Source organism: Seriola lalandi, unplaced genomic scaffold, assembly GCF_002814215.2.
Source record: "Seriola lalandi dorsalis isolate HSWRI2012SDOR001 ecotype SW California unplaced genomic scaffold, Sedor1 jcf7180002054942, whole genome shotgun sequence".
Lineage (NCBI taxonomy): Eukaryota > Metazoa > Chordata > Actinopteri > Carangiformes > Carangidae > Seriola > Seriola lalandi.
In genome coordinates, this window is record NW_019525493.1 from 1,285,066 (window position 1) to 1,301,713 (window position 16,648).

Genomic DNA, 16,648 nt, shown 5'->3' on the forward strand with positions numbered 1-16,648 from the left:
TCTCGGGCGGAGCTCTTATTTTGAAGGTGAGGTTTGGTGTCACATTAAAAATCTTCCGTGTGTTCCCCGAGTGTTGAGTATCACGGATCCTGCGCTTAACTGAAGGTTAGCTAACACAACCGTTAAACGCTTTAAAGCAACAAAAACAGTCTCACTGTGGTGATACTATTTGGTAATGTTTTGGATAATTTTCAAGCTTCGACTGAATCTTAGCTAACGTTAAGATAACGTTAACTGTACGTCTCATTCATCTCCGGTGCGTGTCCGATGTAAACTTCAGTACACGTGAAAACAAATGAGTTTTGTTTAGCTAACATTAGATATGGGTCATTTATTTGGTTAAATAGTTTAAGTTCGTCGCTTTCTGTCCTTGCTAACACTAGATAGCGTCTGTTCGCAATATTATTAGCCACGATAACCAAGTTCAGCCTACAGTCATGTGCAGATATGAGATTATGTTGAATTCACATTTTAATATTGGATTAAGATGGTCTCAAATCTGCCAGACAAAGCTATCAGCTAAACATAGTATGGTGAGCCAGAGTTAGCTTGAGTGGGTTTTAGTTAATTTTCCGATCTCATCCTTTATCTGTCATCAGGGGCATAGCTGTTATTTTGTGGTCACCCAGCAGTTTTGGGCCCCTTGAATCTGCACCTTCATCATCATCACCTTTCACTCCAGCAGTCTTGTGCCAAAGTCTGTTTCTTCATCAAGCAGTGTTAGGTGTTTGAGAGATGAATGGTTGGGCTCAGGCTGAAGTAGACACTTGTGGATATGTGGAGAAAATTCGACACAACTCTGGCAATGCCATTGACACTGTGTTTTGTGTACTTCAGCGGGATGTTACGGCGTCCCAAGCCAACCGACTCGGAGGCAGACCTCCTGAGGCAGCAGGAGCAGTTTCTGACCTCTGGTGCCCCGTCTGCTGCCAATGTGGTTCGTCGTCCTGACAAGAGGAGAGGCGAGGCTGGAGGGGGAGGAGGAGAACCCAACGGGGAGAACGAGGGAAGTCAGAGGGATGTTGTCACCATAGAAGGTATGAAAGTTCACAACAATTTGGGGGTTTTCCCTGACTCAACATGAGGCTAAAATGGTTCTTAACTGATGTAATTACCATGTCAAATTTTTTAAGGAAAATGTAACATCTGACAACAATGAAGAGCAAATATTTGTGGCATATCAATAAGATTCATTAATATTAAAACACCAAAAATAATGTTCATGTGTATGTTTTTCTGTAGATCTTCCAGACCAGCTCCCTTCTCTGACACCAGCCCCCCCGAAGAAGTCTCGTTTTAAAGCCAGTCGTGTCACCTTCGAGGATGAGGATGCTGAGCAGAGGCTGGACAGGCACGACACTCACATCAGTGCTGTTCTCTCCAGGATCGTTGTAAGTTCTGGTTATAAAAGTCTAACCCATACTTTCCTCAATAATGGGAAGTGAGGAATCAGTGACTTTAAACTCCATGAAGTAGCTGCTATTGGCAGTTGGACCTCTCACCTCTTCAAAGTTTGTTTCTTTTCACATAATACACAGTTTTAGTTTTTTTCACCCATGAATAAATAACATTATTCTTTATTTCCAGGAGCGAGATACCAGCTCTACTCCAATATCTCTACCAGCATTCACAGGCATGGCTTTCCCCAAAGTACTACACCGCTCAGAAACCAGCAGTCAGGTACTGAGATGTTAATGTCCCTTCTTCTGAAGCTGTTTGAATTTTGAGTGCTTAACTCTTTAAATCAAAACATGTTAAAACCATGGCCATTTAAAATTAAGACAGATATCACATAGTACTTTAAAAATGAATAATTTTACTGTTCATACTTGTGTCTATTGTTACATTAATTTGGCAGTGGGTAAAATGATCCTGGTTTACATGCATTGTAATATTTTAAGTCAATTACTCCTTCCGACCAGGTGCCTCTGTCTTCAGCCGGAGGAAAGAAAAGCATATTTGCTCGTCAGATTGCAGCTCAGAGACTTAAGGACAGAAAGACGCCATTACACTGTGCACCTGAAACTGGTCACACACCTGAACCCAGGGAGCAGAACCTCCCTCCTGAGACACGTATGGATACAGATCAGACTGATCCTGCAGGTGATCATATGAATTGTGTCCTAATTACTGAAAACAATGTTTTGTTTTTTTTTGTTTTTTTTCACCAAACACCCCTTTGGACATTATTTAATTCTCGCTCCTTTGGTTTCTCTAGAACCACCTGTAGTCTCAGGTCCCAGGCTGTTGTCTGGTCTGGGGCTGGGGGGCCCAGATAGCTCGGGAGAGACCATGAGGATCCACAGGGAGAACCAGGTCAAACTCCGGGCGATGTCTCAGTCTGAGATACTAGATGAGCAGAAGAAACTCTTATCTCAGCTTGGTAGGCAGTACTTCTCTACTTCTCCTGTTTTGTATCTTGACTAGTACATCAGAACCGCTTTTCCTTTTTGTAGGTACCACAGTGTATAACACGATTATTTCTGCTTCCCAGATCCGAGATTGGTGGAGTTTGTTAGATCTCGCAAAGCCCAGAGCGTCCTGTCCTCAGCCTCTCCATCCGGACTTCCCGAGGGCAAAATCAGAAAGGAAAATTTTCCTCTTGAAAGTGTGAGCAGAGAGTCAGACTCCTCCAGTGCTGCTGAGCTGTGTCAGAAACCCCAAGAAGTGGAGATGGAAGAAGAGGACGAGGAGGAGGAACTGTCACCGCCACCCGCTGTGATGAGTATGATGTTTTCAAAATAAAACCTTTCATCACTTCTACCTTGCCAGTTCCTGCTCTCCAGATAAAAAATAACCAACAGGATTTAGGTCATGTGGATGACTAAGCTATATAATTATCTGACATCACCTCTTGCTTGGTGAATTTATAACCGTTTTGCTGAGGCTGTATAATCATTTGATCAGTGCTACATCTCAGAGCAGTAGCTCACACACCAGCTTACCTGGCTGTCTGCCTGCCGTCTCTCCCTCCATCCCTGTCTCTGTCTGTCCTGATCCTCCCGCTCTTCACTTTCCCTCTCTCTCTCTACTCTCTCAAGCATCAACCTTCTAATGTGGGATGCCTCTGCTGCATGGCTCAAATCCAGACATAAAGCTGATCGTTGACTTCACTTTGTGTGATTAGCAGAAAGACCAGACTGAGCCAGAAGTAGCCACTCTCTGCAATTAAGTTACTGCAGATCATTCAGAGAATACTCCCAGTGCTGATGAAAGTGTTGCTAATGGATCACACGAAGACAGATCTTGCACATCATTTATACAATTCTGTTTTACTGAGAAAAAACAAAAAAAACAAAAAAAACAAAATGAAATGAGTAAAGCGGTTTACTCATTATTAAACGTTATTTATTGCCTCTTCTACCTGCCCTTCCAGAAAAAACAATATATCCTCATTTTGGGTTGAGCCACCCGCTGCCTCAACTTCTTACAGAGCATCTTTAAACATAGCTGGATGAGAGTTTTTTCTGTCGCTTTACAACCCACCTCTCCAGGTCACTGTTTGTTGTCATAGCTACAACAGAGGACATTTGTGAATGCCGTTTGGCTCTGTGAAGCACTTTGTGGCTCATGTCTATGAAAAGTGCTATATAGATAAGCTTTACTTACTTAAAATTTTTGTACAAATTTATACAAACAGTCATACATTGTTAGCTAACATGCCACCACCCACTGTGTGTGTTTGTATGTACATGTGAATTCAGAGGAGGATCTGCTGGTGAAACCTCAGAAGGAATGGGTCCACATGGATAAGCTGGAGCCAGAGAAGCTGGAGTGGATGAGAGACTTGCCTGCACCCAGAAGGAAAGGAACCAAGGAGGTTAGGGAGATGTTTCTTACAATACCAGTCAGACAAAAAGAAACATGCCACTTTCATTCATTTCTACTCAAAGTAGAGACAGGTGAAAAGTGTTTTCCTGATTAAAACGCATTGTGTACTGTGGTTCTGTGTGTCCTGACAGGCCATGCAGGCTCGGTTTGACTTTGCTGGGAGCTTGATCCCACCCACTGAGGATCTGCCCACTCACCTGGGTCTGCACCATCATGGAGAGGAGCCAGAGGTCAGTAAGCACCAAGTTAAAGTACAAAAAAAGTCTCTTTTTACTTTAGTTTTTCCCCTTTGTGTTTGGATCTCACATAAGTGTCATAAAGGTGGCTCACCGCTCCCGGTACAGCTCTTTTAGTTACCTGTATCACCCATTTCAACGCAGTGTTTTGCGAGAGAGCACATTTATGAGGAGGTTTTAGTCTTTGAATCTCACAATCTTAGACATAACCTGCCCTTGATTGAAATGTCTGCCATAGCCTTGAGTGAATGTCATGGCCTTTAAATTTTGAGACTGGAAGCCAGGATCATGTCAGAGTTTGCTTTTTTGACCCCTGGTCTTTTTTGTTTGTAATGATTTCATTCTTGACACTGAGGATTTCTCCCTCCAGCGGGCAGGTTACTCCCTGCAGGAGCTCTTCCTGCTGTCTCGGAGTCAGCTCATCCAGCAGAGGAGTCTGGCCCTCAGCACTCTAGCCAACATCCTCTCAAAGGTACACAAACAAACACACACTCACTCAATGTCACGCACATTATCTACAGTGCCTGCACTCACTCATGCTGCATTTTTTTTTTTTTTTTTACCCTGTAGGCACGTACTGGAGAATACATGTCAGTTCTGAAAGGCAGTGTGACGTCCACCCTGCTCGATGCCGGCCTGCTCTTCCTGCTTCGCTTTGCTTTGGACGACAGTGTGGAGGGAGCGATGTCTGCAGCTGTGCATGCACTTAAAGCACTTCTAGTGTGTGCAGAAGATGAAGTAAGACAACTTGAAGCGTTACAGCATGTTATTAAGACCCCATTAAGACCTGGAATTAACATTCGTCTTCAGTGATCCGATCACAAGTGGACAGCTCTTAGTACATCATTTCACACCTGTCATTAAAATGCATCTGCATGTGCATCTCGAGTGGCCACTTGTGAGCGGATCTCAAATCCCTCCTCTATATGCAAATAAACACCTATGTGTTGTTGTTTTTATCCTGTCTGACGGGTCTTTTGTCAATGTGTATGTGTATGTGTGTGTTTGGGAGAGAGGGAGAGTGTGTGTGGGGGAAGGAGGGGTTGAGCGAATCATTGCACTTCGCACAGCTCACAATGAAATAAGATTTTAGCTGTTTGAAATAATAAAATATTTTCTGTGGTGGGACTAACTAGACTGAGACAGAGGATGTCAGTAGAGTAGGCGGACCTTTAATGTGGCCCAGGACGCGTTCACACTGCTAAAATTGTGGCCAGATGTGGCCCAGACCACCTCTGAATGTGGTCTGAGTGATCGGATCTTAAATGTGTAGAGCTGTCCACTTGTGATCGGATGTTAATACCAGGTCTGAACAGAGCCCAGAATATTAAGTATTTTTCATTTACATACTGATGTAACTTGATTCATTTTAGCTCCAAAGACTCAAACAAAAAAACTTAAGGAATGATTATTAAGTGGATCTGTGAAGTGCAGTTCAAAAACAAATTAACATTGACGGATTTCACAACATGTCATAACAACAGAACTGAAAACTGGCTTTGTGTAAGATATAATACAATGTGGTTGTCTTTCACTGTTCCTCTTTGAGAGTTTCTCACCCCAGTGTCTAGTCCCTCTTGTTCTTATCCAATTTGCCTCTCCTCTCAGGAGTGTTTGGACTGCACGTTCTCCTGGTTTCGTGGCTTGGCCTCCTTCCCTCTGCTGCCGTCTGCTCAGGAGGAAGAAGATGAGGAGGATGAAGGGCTTGACGAAAGTATGAAGGAGACAGCCAAGGAGAGGGAAGAGAGGAAGAGTGATCATGATGTGGCCAGGCAGGATGTTGTCAAGGTAAAGGAGCCAAATTCATTCTTTCTTTTTATGTTTAACTTGATTTCCTTGTTTGTTTGTTTTTTTTTCAGATTTTTTTATCTAAATCTAATGAAGTCCTGTAAATGAATGATTATTGTTTTTTCTTTGTTATTCTTGTCTGTGTTTCAGGGTCTGCTTAAAATGAAACTTCTCCCCAGGCTACGTTACATCCTTGAGGTGTTTCGACCATCTCCTCGAGTGGTCCAGGATGTCCTGGACATCCTGACTCGCATCGCCAGGCACTCCTCCTCATCTGCCACACAGGTAACCACAGTAACAGCCCACAGTTTCACACAGTCATTCACTCAAAATCATTGAATTACGATCCATTTTTCTTTCTGGCCAAATTCAGTAGGAATGTATTTCACTCTCAGGTGCTGGGCTGTCCTCGCCTGATGGAGACGGTGATGTCAGAGTTTCTTCCCACTTCGTGGACAGTGCCATCTTTGCCCCTTCCTCAGTCTGTTTATGGGCTCCCACTGGCAAGCGCCATGAAGCTCTTAAGAGTTTTGGCTACCTCTGGCAGACATGCCTGTGCCAGACTGGTAAGTGTTATAACGTTGTACAAGTGTAAGGAAGAAATTATCATTAAGTAACTATTTGTTTTCTGAAATGCTTGGATGAACTGTGTCTATATTGTTTTTGATGGTATCGACAGATGTGGCTAAATATGGTGGTACCTTTACAGCTCATTGCAGCAATGATCCATTCTTCCTGAAAAGTGTTCAAATGAAAAGCTTTTTTTTTTTTTTGTCTAACCCTAACCCCATGCTTGCACAGAATGGAACAAATAAGCTTTTGTGAAAAGATTTTTCTAAAACAGCCTGCACAAAATTATTGGTAGAAGTGGTGATAAATCAGTGTACTGTAGCGATGTTTCAAGCAGACTATTGTCCTCAGTTAGTATCACAGGTGTCTTCAATCTTGTAATCAGTCATTCAGCCGATTTTAAACGATGAAAAGTCCTCGTGCACTTCGGTGTCACCACACCAAACACGGGCCAGAGAAAGAAATCAACACACGCTATCTGATGAGACAAGGAAGAGCATGATCAAGGTAAAGTCTACAAGACCAAGGAGCTTGATGTTCCCATGACCACAGCTGCCAACATTGTTAAGAAGTTTAAGGTCCAACCTCCCGGGATGTGGCCGCCAGAGGAAAATTGACCCCAGATTGAACAGACCCCACTTTTAAAAAGAGAAATATAAAAATGTCAGAGTGGAGTTTGCTAAAATGTTGACAAGACACAATACTGGGAGAATGGCCTTTGGCTGACAGATGAAACAAAATCAGATCTTTTTGGTAACTCACATGGTCTGTACTCACGGAATACAACTGTAGAGGTTTCATTTAAGAGCTACAAGAAGTGCTTCATTGCAGGGATTGCCTCAAAAGGGTGTGCTACAAAATATTAGGGTAAGGGTCCCAATATGTTTGTCCATGCCATTTTCATTTGTTGTAGTATTTAAAATACCACGCACATCAAAAATCAAAAGTAACATTTTTTTTTTAATCGGAAAAAGGGACAATATTTTAGATATTGAACAGAGAATAGAGGTTAAAGTTTACTTTTGTCAGTTTCAACTTATTTCACACAGAGAATTTTTTAAATGGAAAGGCAAAAACACTTTTAGCCACATCTGTATTTGAAAAACTGAAATTATATTATTATTTTTTTTATTATTAATTGGACCATACATTTTCATTACATTTTTATTTATTTATTTATTTTGATTTGGATCCCCATTAACCACTACCAAGGTAGTAACTACTCTCCCTGGGGTCCACTCAAGTAAAAGGGTTCCTTTAATGCTTAATACTTTAGAGTTCCTTAGATACACTGCTCACATACAGTATTTGTAACCTCTGTTGTGTATGCATTAGTAATATTTCCTGCTCTCTTCCCTCCTCAGTTAAACTCTCTGGGTGTGAGGGAGCGTCTGTCTTGTCTGCTGAGTGCTGAGCCCAGTGAGCTGCTGCTGGAGCCCACGGAGGCCCTCAGGATCACCACGGAGGCCTACAGGCTGTGGGCTGTAGCAGCCGGCTACGGACAGGCCTGCAGCTTGTACATGTAAGCTAACATCTGAGAGCAGCTCTGGTTCTATGTCTGTGTCTTTGGATGCTCAGATGTTTAATTTAACCTCTGCCCTTCCCTCTCAGCACCCGTCTTTGATTACTGTCGTTATTTTTCCACAGAGACCTGTACCCAGCCCTGGTGAAGGAGTTGCAGTCTGTGCACCGAGCGCTGAACCCCTCAGATCCTCTGTTGCCTGTTCAGCTCCAGCGGGTCCTGGCTCTACTGTCTTTACTCACGCAGGTCACGCATACAGCCGGATGCCATCAGGAGCTGCAGGCCGGCATGGTCAGGTACAGATGAGTGACTAAAAAGGATTGAGAAAACCGTGCTGCTACATGTGTCAGCACACAACACTCCTCATCATCCACATGGTATCCTCTCTGTTTTTTTTACCACAGCTCTCAGGGAGAAGAGTGCCTCCCTCCTCCTGAGGTGTCTTGGGGTCATGTCACAGGGTTGCAGGCGTCCTTGTTGGGCCATTTGAAGGGGTTTGTGAAGAGCCTCGATAATCCAGTTCAGACTGACAGCAGCCTCGCTCTGATACCAGCTTACCTGGTCTACCTAGAGGCTTACTATCATCAGCTCTCCAGACAGGTACCATTTCTCACTTTGTACTCCTTACCTGTATGTGTGCAGGTAACTGTATGTGTCAGTCTCATTGCGAAGTCACACAGGTGATACTTAACAATTAACAAATCCTTGATTGTTTTTGAAGGAAACATCTGTAAAATGAGAAATTTGACCACATAAGCATGGTTGAGCTATCTGTACTTTACCAAGCTATCAAGAGCTGACGTTTAGTAGTTCTGGCTATACTTCAAGAAAAATGTAACAAAATGTAGACATATTGCTGAACTCAAATATTTATTTTATATAATGTAACTTGGTTCCTCAGAATTGTTTCAAGCCAGTGGAGACTCTTCAAGAGCTGGAGCAGCTCACATCTGAGGTTCTCGTTCCTTTGTTTTCTCACCATGCTGTGCAAAGCCTGATAAAGAACCTCAGGTATGTTTCATTTACTTTCAGTTAATTCTGTTGTCAAAATAGTAGAAAAAAGGTGACAGTTACTTTACAAAGCAGTTATTTTTTTGTTTTTTAAAAATTATAAAATATCTGTTGTACGTATTTTACAAAACCTTTTCATTAATTCTTTACTCATCTTTATTTGTTGTTACCTCTGCTACACTCAGGTCTTCCTCAGTAGTGTGTAATGTCCAGTCTAGTCATCAGGACCCACAGACCAACTCTAGCCTCCCTGGTTTGGCCTGCCCAGGCTGGAAGGATCGTCCAGGGCTGGTGGTCCCCAGCTCCCCCTTCCCTCTTCTCACAGGCCTGGGGCTCCTTCTGAAAACAATCACAGGCCTTCACAAAGGTCTCAGCTGTAAGGTAAATCAGTTTACATTTCACTACCAGGTTGCTATCTTGCGGTGACACATAAAAATCCCATGTCTCAATTTTTCCATTTTCTGTGTCTGATTTTCTCTTTAGTTCACTGGTCTCCTGCTGTCAGAACCTGTCATCGGTTACCTGCGTAGTTGCAGTCAGGCTACACCCACTGTGTCTCACACCAGAGCCTGGCTTCTCCGACATGAACACCAGCTCCTCTACCTGCTGCTCCGGCTGGCACACAGACTGGTAGGCTCCAACTTCGACAGCGCTCTCCACCGTCATCAAAACGCCAAATGAGGCGATATCTTTTGGAAGAATGGTGTCCGTGGAGTTCAGAGACTTGTATGATCAATGCCAAGGAGCATTGAAGCTATTTTGCTGGATCATAGTGGCAAAACACCTTACTAAGACACTTTTATTTAGTTTTTACTTTAATTTGTCACCGGTAGTGGCAAGAAAAAGTTAGTGAACCTTTTGGAGTTACCTGTTATTTTTCATAAAATGTGATTTGATCATCTCGTGTATAAATTCACGTTTCATCTGTGATAAACTGATGATGTTTACATCTATGTATCATCACCATGAAGCTGTTTTTTTCTTTGTGTAACCAACCTCATTTTTACTTTTTGTCTTTTCTCAGGTTCCCATTGAGCCAGAAGTAGCAAGACATGCATCACTGTACCACCAGGTGGCGCTGGTTCTGCTGCCATGGTTGTTACCCGGCAGTGAATACCTGGCACATGAACTGCTCTCCACCATCCTCTTCAACAAGGACTTCATATCGTGAGTTTAGATTATTTTACTGAGTTTAATTTGGGATTAAGTGCCAGTATGTGCAAACATAATCTCCACCGTGAAGATAGCAATATTAAGATAATATTCCGATTTTTTTTGTTTTGTTCACTACATATATAATGTTCTGTCTAAATAATCTTTAAATTTATTGCTTGAAAACAAGGCTCATACTTATAATCTAATTTGAGGAATTAGATTATATTCAAAATTACATTTCTTTGGAATTGGATCTAATTAACAGATGACCCATTTCCACCAAAAGTGATACTCAATGTTTTTCGCTTCCTCTTTGTTCCAGTGTTTTTCAGTTTATGTTTGTTTGTTTACCTTCCAGTGAGGGCCACAGCGGAGGACCGGAGGCTGTAGAGCTGGGGGAGCTGAAGCTCCACGAGGGAACACAACACCACACCTCTCCATCTCTCCAGACCGTCGGCGCTCTCCTGAGAGAAGCCTGCGTGCAGCTGCCATCCATTCGGGGCTGCTTCCTCACGCACCTGGCCCATCTGGAGTCATCCGTACTGGTGTCCCAAGACGCCCTCCTCGGCCGCAACCCCTGGATCAACTCCCATCTCCTCCCAGAGCTCAACGGCCCCACCCTGCCGTCTGATTGGCCTTTCATCCCACTCATCAGCCTGTACGAGCGAACAGGGGTTTCTGACGGTGGAGGGTTAGCGGTGGAGGAGCTGCCTCAGGGGGCTCTGCAGGTGGTGACCCACTGTCTGCAGTGGCTGCTGCTGCTGGAGGTCTGGAGGGAGGACGCTCTAAAGGTATAAATTAAAGTCAAGTTGTTTGTCTAACACAAAATCACAACATAACCTTAAAGGACTTTGCAATCTGTACAACATACAGCATGCTTTATCCTTAGACACTTGAAACGAAAAAGAGAAAACTTCCACAAAAATAATAATTTATTTCTGAGGCTCTGACAGTTCCATATAAAGCTAAATAAAATGTTTGTAATACTTAGAGCCAAATTTATACTGGATTTGTGAGGTTGAGTTTTCAGTTTGATGTAGGGGGTGACAAAATCAAATTGCATATCATCCAACTAAGTTTATAACGAATAAAGTTAGAAATGAAACAATTACTCAGTTAAACAATCAATAACCTTTTAAAAAAACAATATAAGAAAGTGTTTTACATTGGAAAAACAAAACAAAAACAATTCAGCATCACACACAATTAAATCAGATCCAGTAAATAAAAGTAAATAAAAGAAATGGAATAAAATACCCCAAATATGATAAAATAAGATTGATGACAGAAAAATAAACAAATGTAAAACATGAAATTTAACTTCGGGCTAACATTAATAAAAGTTTAAAAAAGGAATATGTTTATTGATAGATGTTACTTATTGATTGATTGATTATATAATGGATTAACAATAATTTTCACATAAAAACATGCTCTGGTTCCAGCTTGTAAAATACGAGGATTTGCTGCTTATGTTTCGTATATGGAAGCAAACTGAATATCCTTTGGACGGCTAAAGCAGGGATCTGATAAACTATATTGAATAATAGACAGACTAACTGATAGTAAAATAACCATTAGTTACAGCCTTACTGGTCATTATTATTGATTGTGTGGTGTTGTCTCATTCAGGAAATCACACATTGCATTTGTTTGTAACATCCAGAACATTTTGCCATGTTGTAGGTGATCCCCCCAGTCGCTAAGCTGGCCCGCCTGTCCTGTGTGTTCCTGTGCTCCAGTGACTTGTTCCTGGAGAGACCCGTTCAGAAACTGACCTGGGGTCTGTTTAGACTGCTGACCAGGTGTGCTTTAACATCAATAAAACGTTTAATATCCTTATTCTTGTTAGAAAAAAGTAGGGTGGCTTAGAATCCGTTAAACAGAAGGTCTTTATTTACAGGAGATCCAGACTGGACTCTTTGGACCTGAACGCCCCTCCTCCAGGTTTAGCCTCCTTCCAGGACCTGTATTCAGCCCTTTTGGCTCAGTACGAAGCCGTGTCCTTTGGAGACCGGCTGTTTGGCTGCTGGGTGCTCTTACCCCTGCAGAGGAGGTACAGCGCCACCATGAGGCTGGCTGTGTTTGGAGAACATGTGGGGATGCTGAGGTCACTGGGAGTCACTCTGGAGCAGGTACTGATGATGATGATGATGATGATGATGATGGCGTTAGTGCTTTTAATTTTCACTTGCTTCCTTTTCATCTTTTTGAGTAGTCTTACAGCTGTTGTCTGTCTCATTTATAACACAAATATTCTCTGATCGTTCAGATCATGATTTGAAATTATTTTGATGTCTCTGTCTCATCATTTGAAGCTGTCCGTCCCTATCGAGCGGTTCACCTCTCCCCCTGAAGACTCCCTCCCTCTCCTCCGTCTCTACTTCCGCTCTTTGGTAACTGGGACCCTGAGGCTCTGCTGGTGTCCAGTCTTGTATGTGGTTGCCTTGTCTCACGTCAACTCCTTCATCTTCTCTCAGGATGCTGCAGCACAGGTACAGGCACAGCATGGCGGCAATGGCACCTCTATAGTTAACACTGTAAAGGCAATCAACATATCAATCAAGTTGGGGTCAATATCTTGAAAACTGAGTAGTCAAAGTCCAATATGGCCAAAGAATGTGTTATGGAAAATGATTTTTGGAAAAACACATTATTAATTTTTTTTTTTTTTACAAAAAGCAATACATCAACCACAACAACAACAACCACAACCACATAGCCAGTTTGAAATAGCACAGAGAAATTAATCTGACTTTCCCAATATTTCAGTGGATGCTTAGTGTATAATGGGATGTCCTTGTAAAACAAAATTCAGTTAACTTAATGCATTTATAATAATATTACACTACTTTGCACATATCTTATTAAAGTGTTGTCAAAATGGATAAGTCTTTCTTTTCCTTGGTGGATCCATCGTAAACACAACCAAGCCACTGGCACGCAACATGTCAATTAGTGTTACAAACCAAAAACTATGAAAATACATCATTCCTCTCAGCGGTCTTATATACCCAGTCAAATATTGCTCCATAATTCGGACCGCCACCAAAAGCAGTCATGTGGTACAGACAGGAAACGAAGCTTCACACGTCGTCAGTTACATCATATGTCCAAAATGATACGTGTCGATTAGAAAAGCTCAACTATACCCGACACACGCTATGAAGCCTCGACCTCTCACATAACATCACTACTACATGGCACACAGCTGAACAAAAACAGCCCTCAGAACAGATGGAAAATATTTGACCTTTGTCAGCGCCGCAAGTGTTTTCCTGGTTTATAAAAACTGCTCCCCGAGGGCTTCAAAAATGAATCCGAGCCCCTGAGTGTTTATTTATGTTAAAACTGCTTGGTGGCATTAAAAAAAAAAAAATAAAAACATCAGCCACAGTGAAACCCTAAGGCAAACTGCCACATGCGTAATGACTTATCAAACCCAGAGGGTGCTGCAGCTGCATGGACTAAGAGGCTGGATTTGTGGGAAGTACTCATCTGTTTTTTAGGGATTTACGCACATTTTCTGCGTCATATAGGAGCTCATTGGATGCAAAATCTCTACATCTCTACAAAAGTAGTCCTCATGTTATTGATTAACTGTCAATGGAACAGCCAAATTCAACTTAGTTCTCTCGTGTTCATAAATAGTGATTTCTGGTCATGGTATGTGACTGCTATTTAACAGCACGGTTTTGGATTTAGCATCCAAGAATACGAAACACATTTACCAACTTAAGCTTATTTACTTCACTCAAAAACACATTATTTCAGAGCTGTGAAGCAGAAAAAATTTCATACACGCTGGCGGGGAGTTTCAGTAAACACTTGAGTGCGTCAGTACAGTTCATCAGTGAGGCCTTTGATCTTTAATCCCCTCGTCCTTTTCCAGGAGGTTGAAGCAGCTCGGCACAGCATGCTGAGGAAAATCTACTACCTGACTGATGAGGTACTCCTCTCCTTTGTGTCTTTCCTTCACTTTGTCCCGCTCTCTCTGATCTTTATATGCTGCAAGGTGTTTATTGATTGTACCAGCTTTTCCCCTTCCTTCTCACGTAACTCTCTGATGGTATTTTCTCCACATTCCGCTGACAAACCAGTCTGTTTCTTGCTGTTTTTTATCTTGTCGACCACCGTCCAAGTCACCATTGGCCTGCTGGACTGTTCCCTTTTTCCATCTATGGTTATTGTAGCTTAGCTTTTATTTCATTTGTCATGAATGTTCAGTGGCTTTGTGTTTTTATGTCTGTGGATTAATTATGTGTGTTTTGATCCTTTCATCTTTTTTCTTTTTATGTAGAAGATTTTTTCTTAAGTAATTCAGTTTCTTTATAATGTCTTTAACAAATAGTTTCTGTTTTTGTTCCAGCTGCAATTTCAGTAATAATCCTGTTCCTTTAGTTTTATTGAATAAATTTGCAACTTAAACTCCTGCTGTGATTTAATTTAGAAACCTTGTGTGGTTTCTAACAAGCCGAAGGCTTTGTTTACACTAGTGGTTCTGTTTTTGTCTGGCGTACCCCCACAGCTCTGGCATCATGTCATGTTCATCTGAACTGATTTTTAAACTGGATCTGATTTAACACTATTAATTATATAAAAGTGGATATTGTTATACAGTAATTTCATAGAATTGAACTGTCACGTTTTTGGTCAGTTTGGTCAAGTTTGTGTTTGTACTGCTACGACTTGGAGCTGCAGGATTTCAACTGTTTATCAATTACTTATAACAACAGTACAAGTTATTTATTTCTATTTTTTAACCCTTTTGCCACTGCCCCACTGGGGAATGATTATGTTTACATACATTTTTTAATTAAATCATTATTTTTTTATGTATTATTGCTTTTAAACATAGTTGAGCTACTCAACAATCTCCCCACATAATAACTGCAGAAATACCCCTCAGGGACCAAACACCCCAGGGTGGTCTACACCAGCCCTTCTGCTGTTCTTCTCACCTCTGTCTCTCTCTTTATTTCATATCCAGGTGTTGAGGAACCACTTGCTGCTCTTTCGTCTTCCTCAGCAGCACTCAGAGTTTGGCTTTGAAATGTACGAGCAGTTGCCTCCCATTAGGGCGAAGCGCTTGGAGAGTGTCCTGGGACTGCAGGACGGCAGTGATGACAAAGGAGACTGAGTGAAGCAGAGAGTTTGGAAAAACACAGGCGTAGAGCCAAAAGCAGAAGATTCAGAGAAGTGACAGTGCAGGACTGAAATGGAAGGAGAGATGAGCATGAGTAGAGGATACTGGAAAAGAGAGGTTAGTGGTGGGAGACAAAGTGAGACATTCATTTCGAATACTAAAGGTGTCTCATCAAGATGGAACAAGAGCCAACATGGTCACAAGAAATATTTCCATTGCGTCTTTTGTTGAAGGAAAGAGAACCTGAGGTATACTTGGCCAGCCCTGAATGAAGTAGCATTCGCAAATAATTTTAGTAAAAAATAATACAGGACCATCACTGGTAATGATCTGGAGGCCCCCAAACGGATTAACGTTTGGGGGGTTTCTAAGTTTACTCTAACCTGTCTGAACCACAACACGGCCAAAAGCTAAGTACAGATGCTAAAAATTCAATGCAGATGCAGTGACGCATGAGTCCCATAAACGTTTCCTCTAAGGGAATGATAGGAATGACATGTTTTTCCTTGTGACACCAGCACTTTGCCAGGGTTACTGTGCGTCTGTGTGTGCTTTAAAAAAAAAAAAAAAAAACATCCCAGGACAATTCTTGGCATCTGAGTAAAGAAAAATATCCTACTTTACAAGTGCCTGAAATTGTCTTCTTTGTAAATAAAATATGTTTTCAAATATGTGTAAACTTTAGTGTTTTCATTCTTTAATCACTGTATGACTCAGCACTGCAATTATAGCCCATAAAAAATAGTACATTCAGATCGGGTCTCGGAAGAATTTAGACAAGCTGAATCCATTGTTCCCTCTCAGTGTCACTGATCAATAACACTCACTCCGAATTCCTTCACTGACAGAGACTCCAATACTTTTCCATTGAATCCGCTCTAATTGTTGCCAGTGTTAAGTCAGATTTGGAAAATGCCCATAAGGTGCTGGTGTGTTTTCTCTGCATGTGCTTGTACAGCCCCTATTAGTGCTCAGTTAGCTGACGAGTTAACAGCATAACATTAACAGCTTATCACATGCTGGTGAAGTTAAACTCCTCACTTCAGTCTATTAAGAGTCCCATATTATGGCGAATTTTAGGCATAACATATAGGAAATGGAATATATAATAGTTTTTGAATTACTTAGGTGCATTATAAAGCATCTGAAAGCATTTTAAAAAATACATCTATTTTCCAGAAAACCTTATAATGGTGATTTTATCATTTTATAAACATAGAAATTCCAGCACACCATGGGGATATCTAGATCGTTTTAATTTTGAGTTCAGTCATACATAACTACAAACCTGTGATCAATATTTTATATCCACTTCAATCATGAAACCATCATCTTAAGCTTCTCTTAAGCTCCTATCCTTTTCATGCTCATGGTGGCTTGCAGGATAAA

General features: G+C 41.6%; 1 protein-coding gene across 1 annotated transcript; it reads left to right on the forward strand.

The window, feature by feature from the left end:
- The first annotated feature begins 52 nt into the window (after positions 1-52).
- On the forward strand, positions 53-15,938 carry rpap1 (RNA polymerase II associated protein 1). The gene is made up of 27 exons (XM_023393784.2): positions 53-105; positions 838-1,037; positions 1,243-1,391; positions 1,588-1,680; positions 1,923-2,103; positions 2,219-2,383; positions 2,495-2,725; positions 3,705-3,820; positions 3,963-4,061; positions 4,438-4,539; positions 4,638-4,805; positions 5,676-5,855; positions 6,006-6,140; positions 6,251-6,421; positions 7,790-7,947; positions 8,073-8,243; positions 8,352-8,547; positions 8,849-8,958; positions 9,144-9,339; positions 9,442-9,588; positions 9,983-10,125; positions 10,472-10,904; positions 11,800-11,918; positions 12,017-12,248; positions 12,432-12,608; positions 14,006-14,062; positions 15,104-15,938. The coding sequence occupies exons 2-27, from the start codon at positions 842-844 to the stop codon at positions 15,251-15,253; spliced, it is 4,275 nt and encodes a 1,424-aa protein (XP_023249552.1). The 5' UTR covers positions 53-105; positions 838-841; the 3' UTR covers positions 15,254-15,938.
- Positions 15,939-16,648: the final 710 nt, after the last annotated feature.

Coding starts and splice junctions, on each gene's coding strand:
- rpap1 (XM_023393784.2), top strand. CDS start 842: ATGTTACGGCGTCCCAAGCCAACCGACTCGGAGGCAGACCTCCTGAGG. Junction 2,104..2,218: donor AGATCAGACTGATCCTGCAG/GTGATCATATGA, acceptor TGGTTTCTCTAG/AACCACCTGTAGTCTCAGGT. Junction 5,856..6,005: donor CCAGGCAGGATGTTGTCAAG/GTAAAGGAGCCA, acceptor TCTGTGTTTCAG/GGTCTGCTTAAAATGAAACT.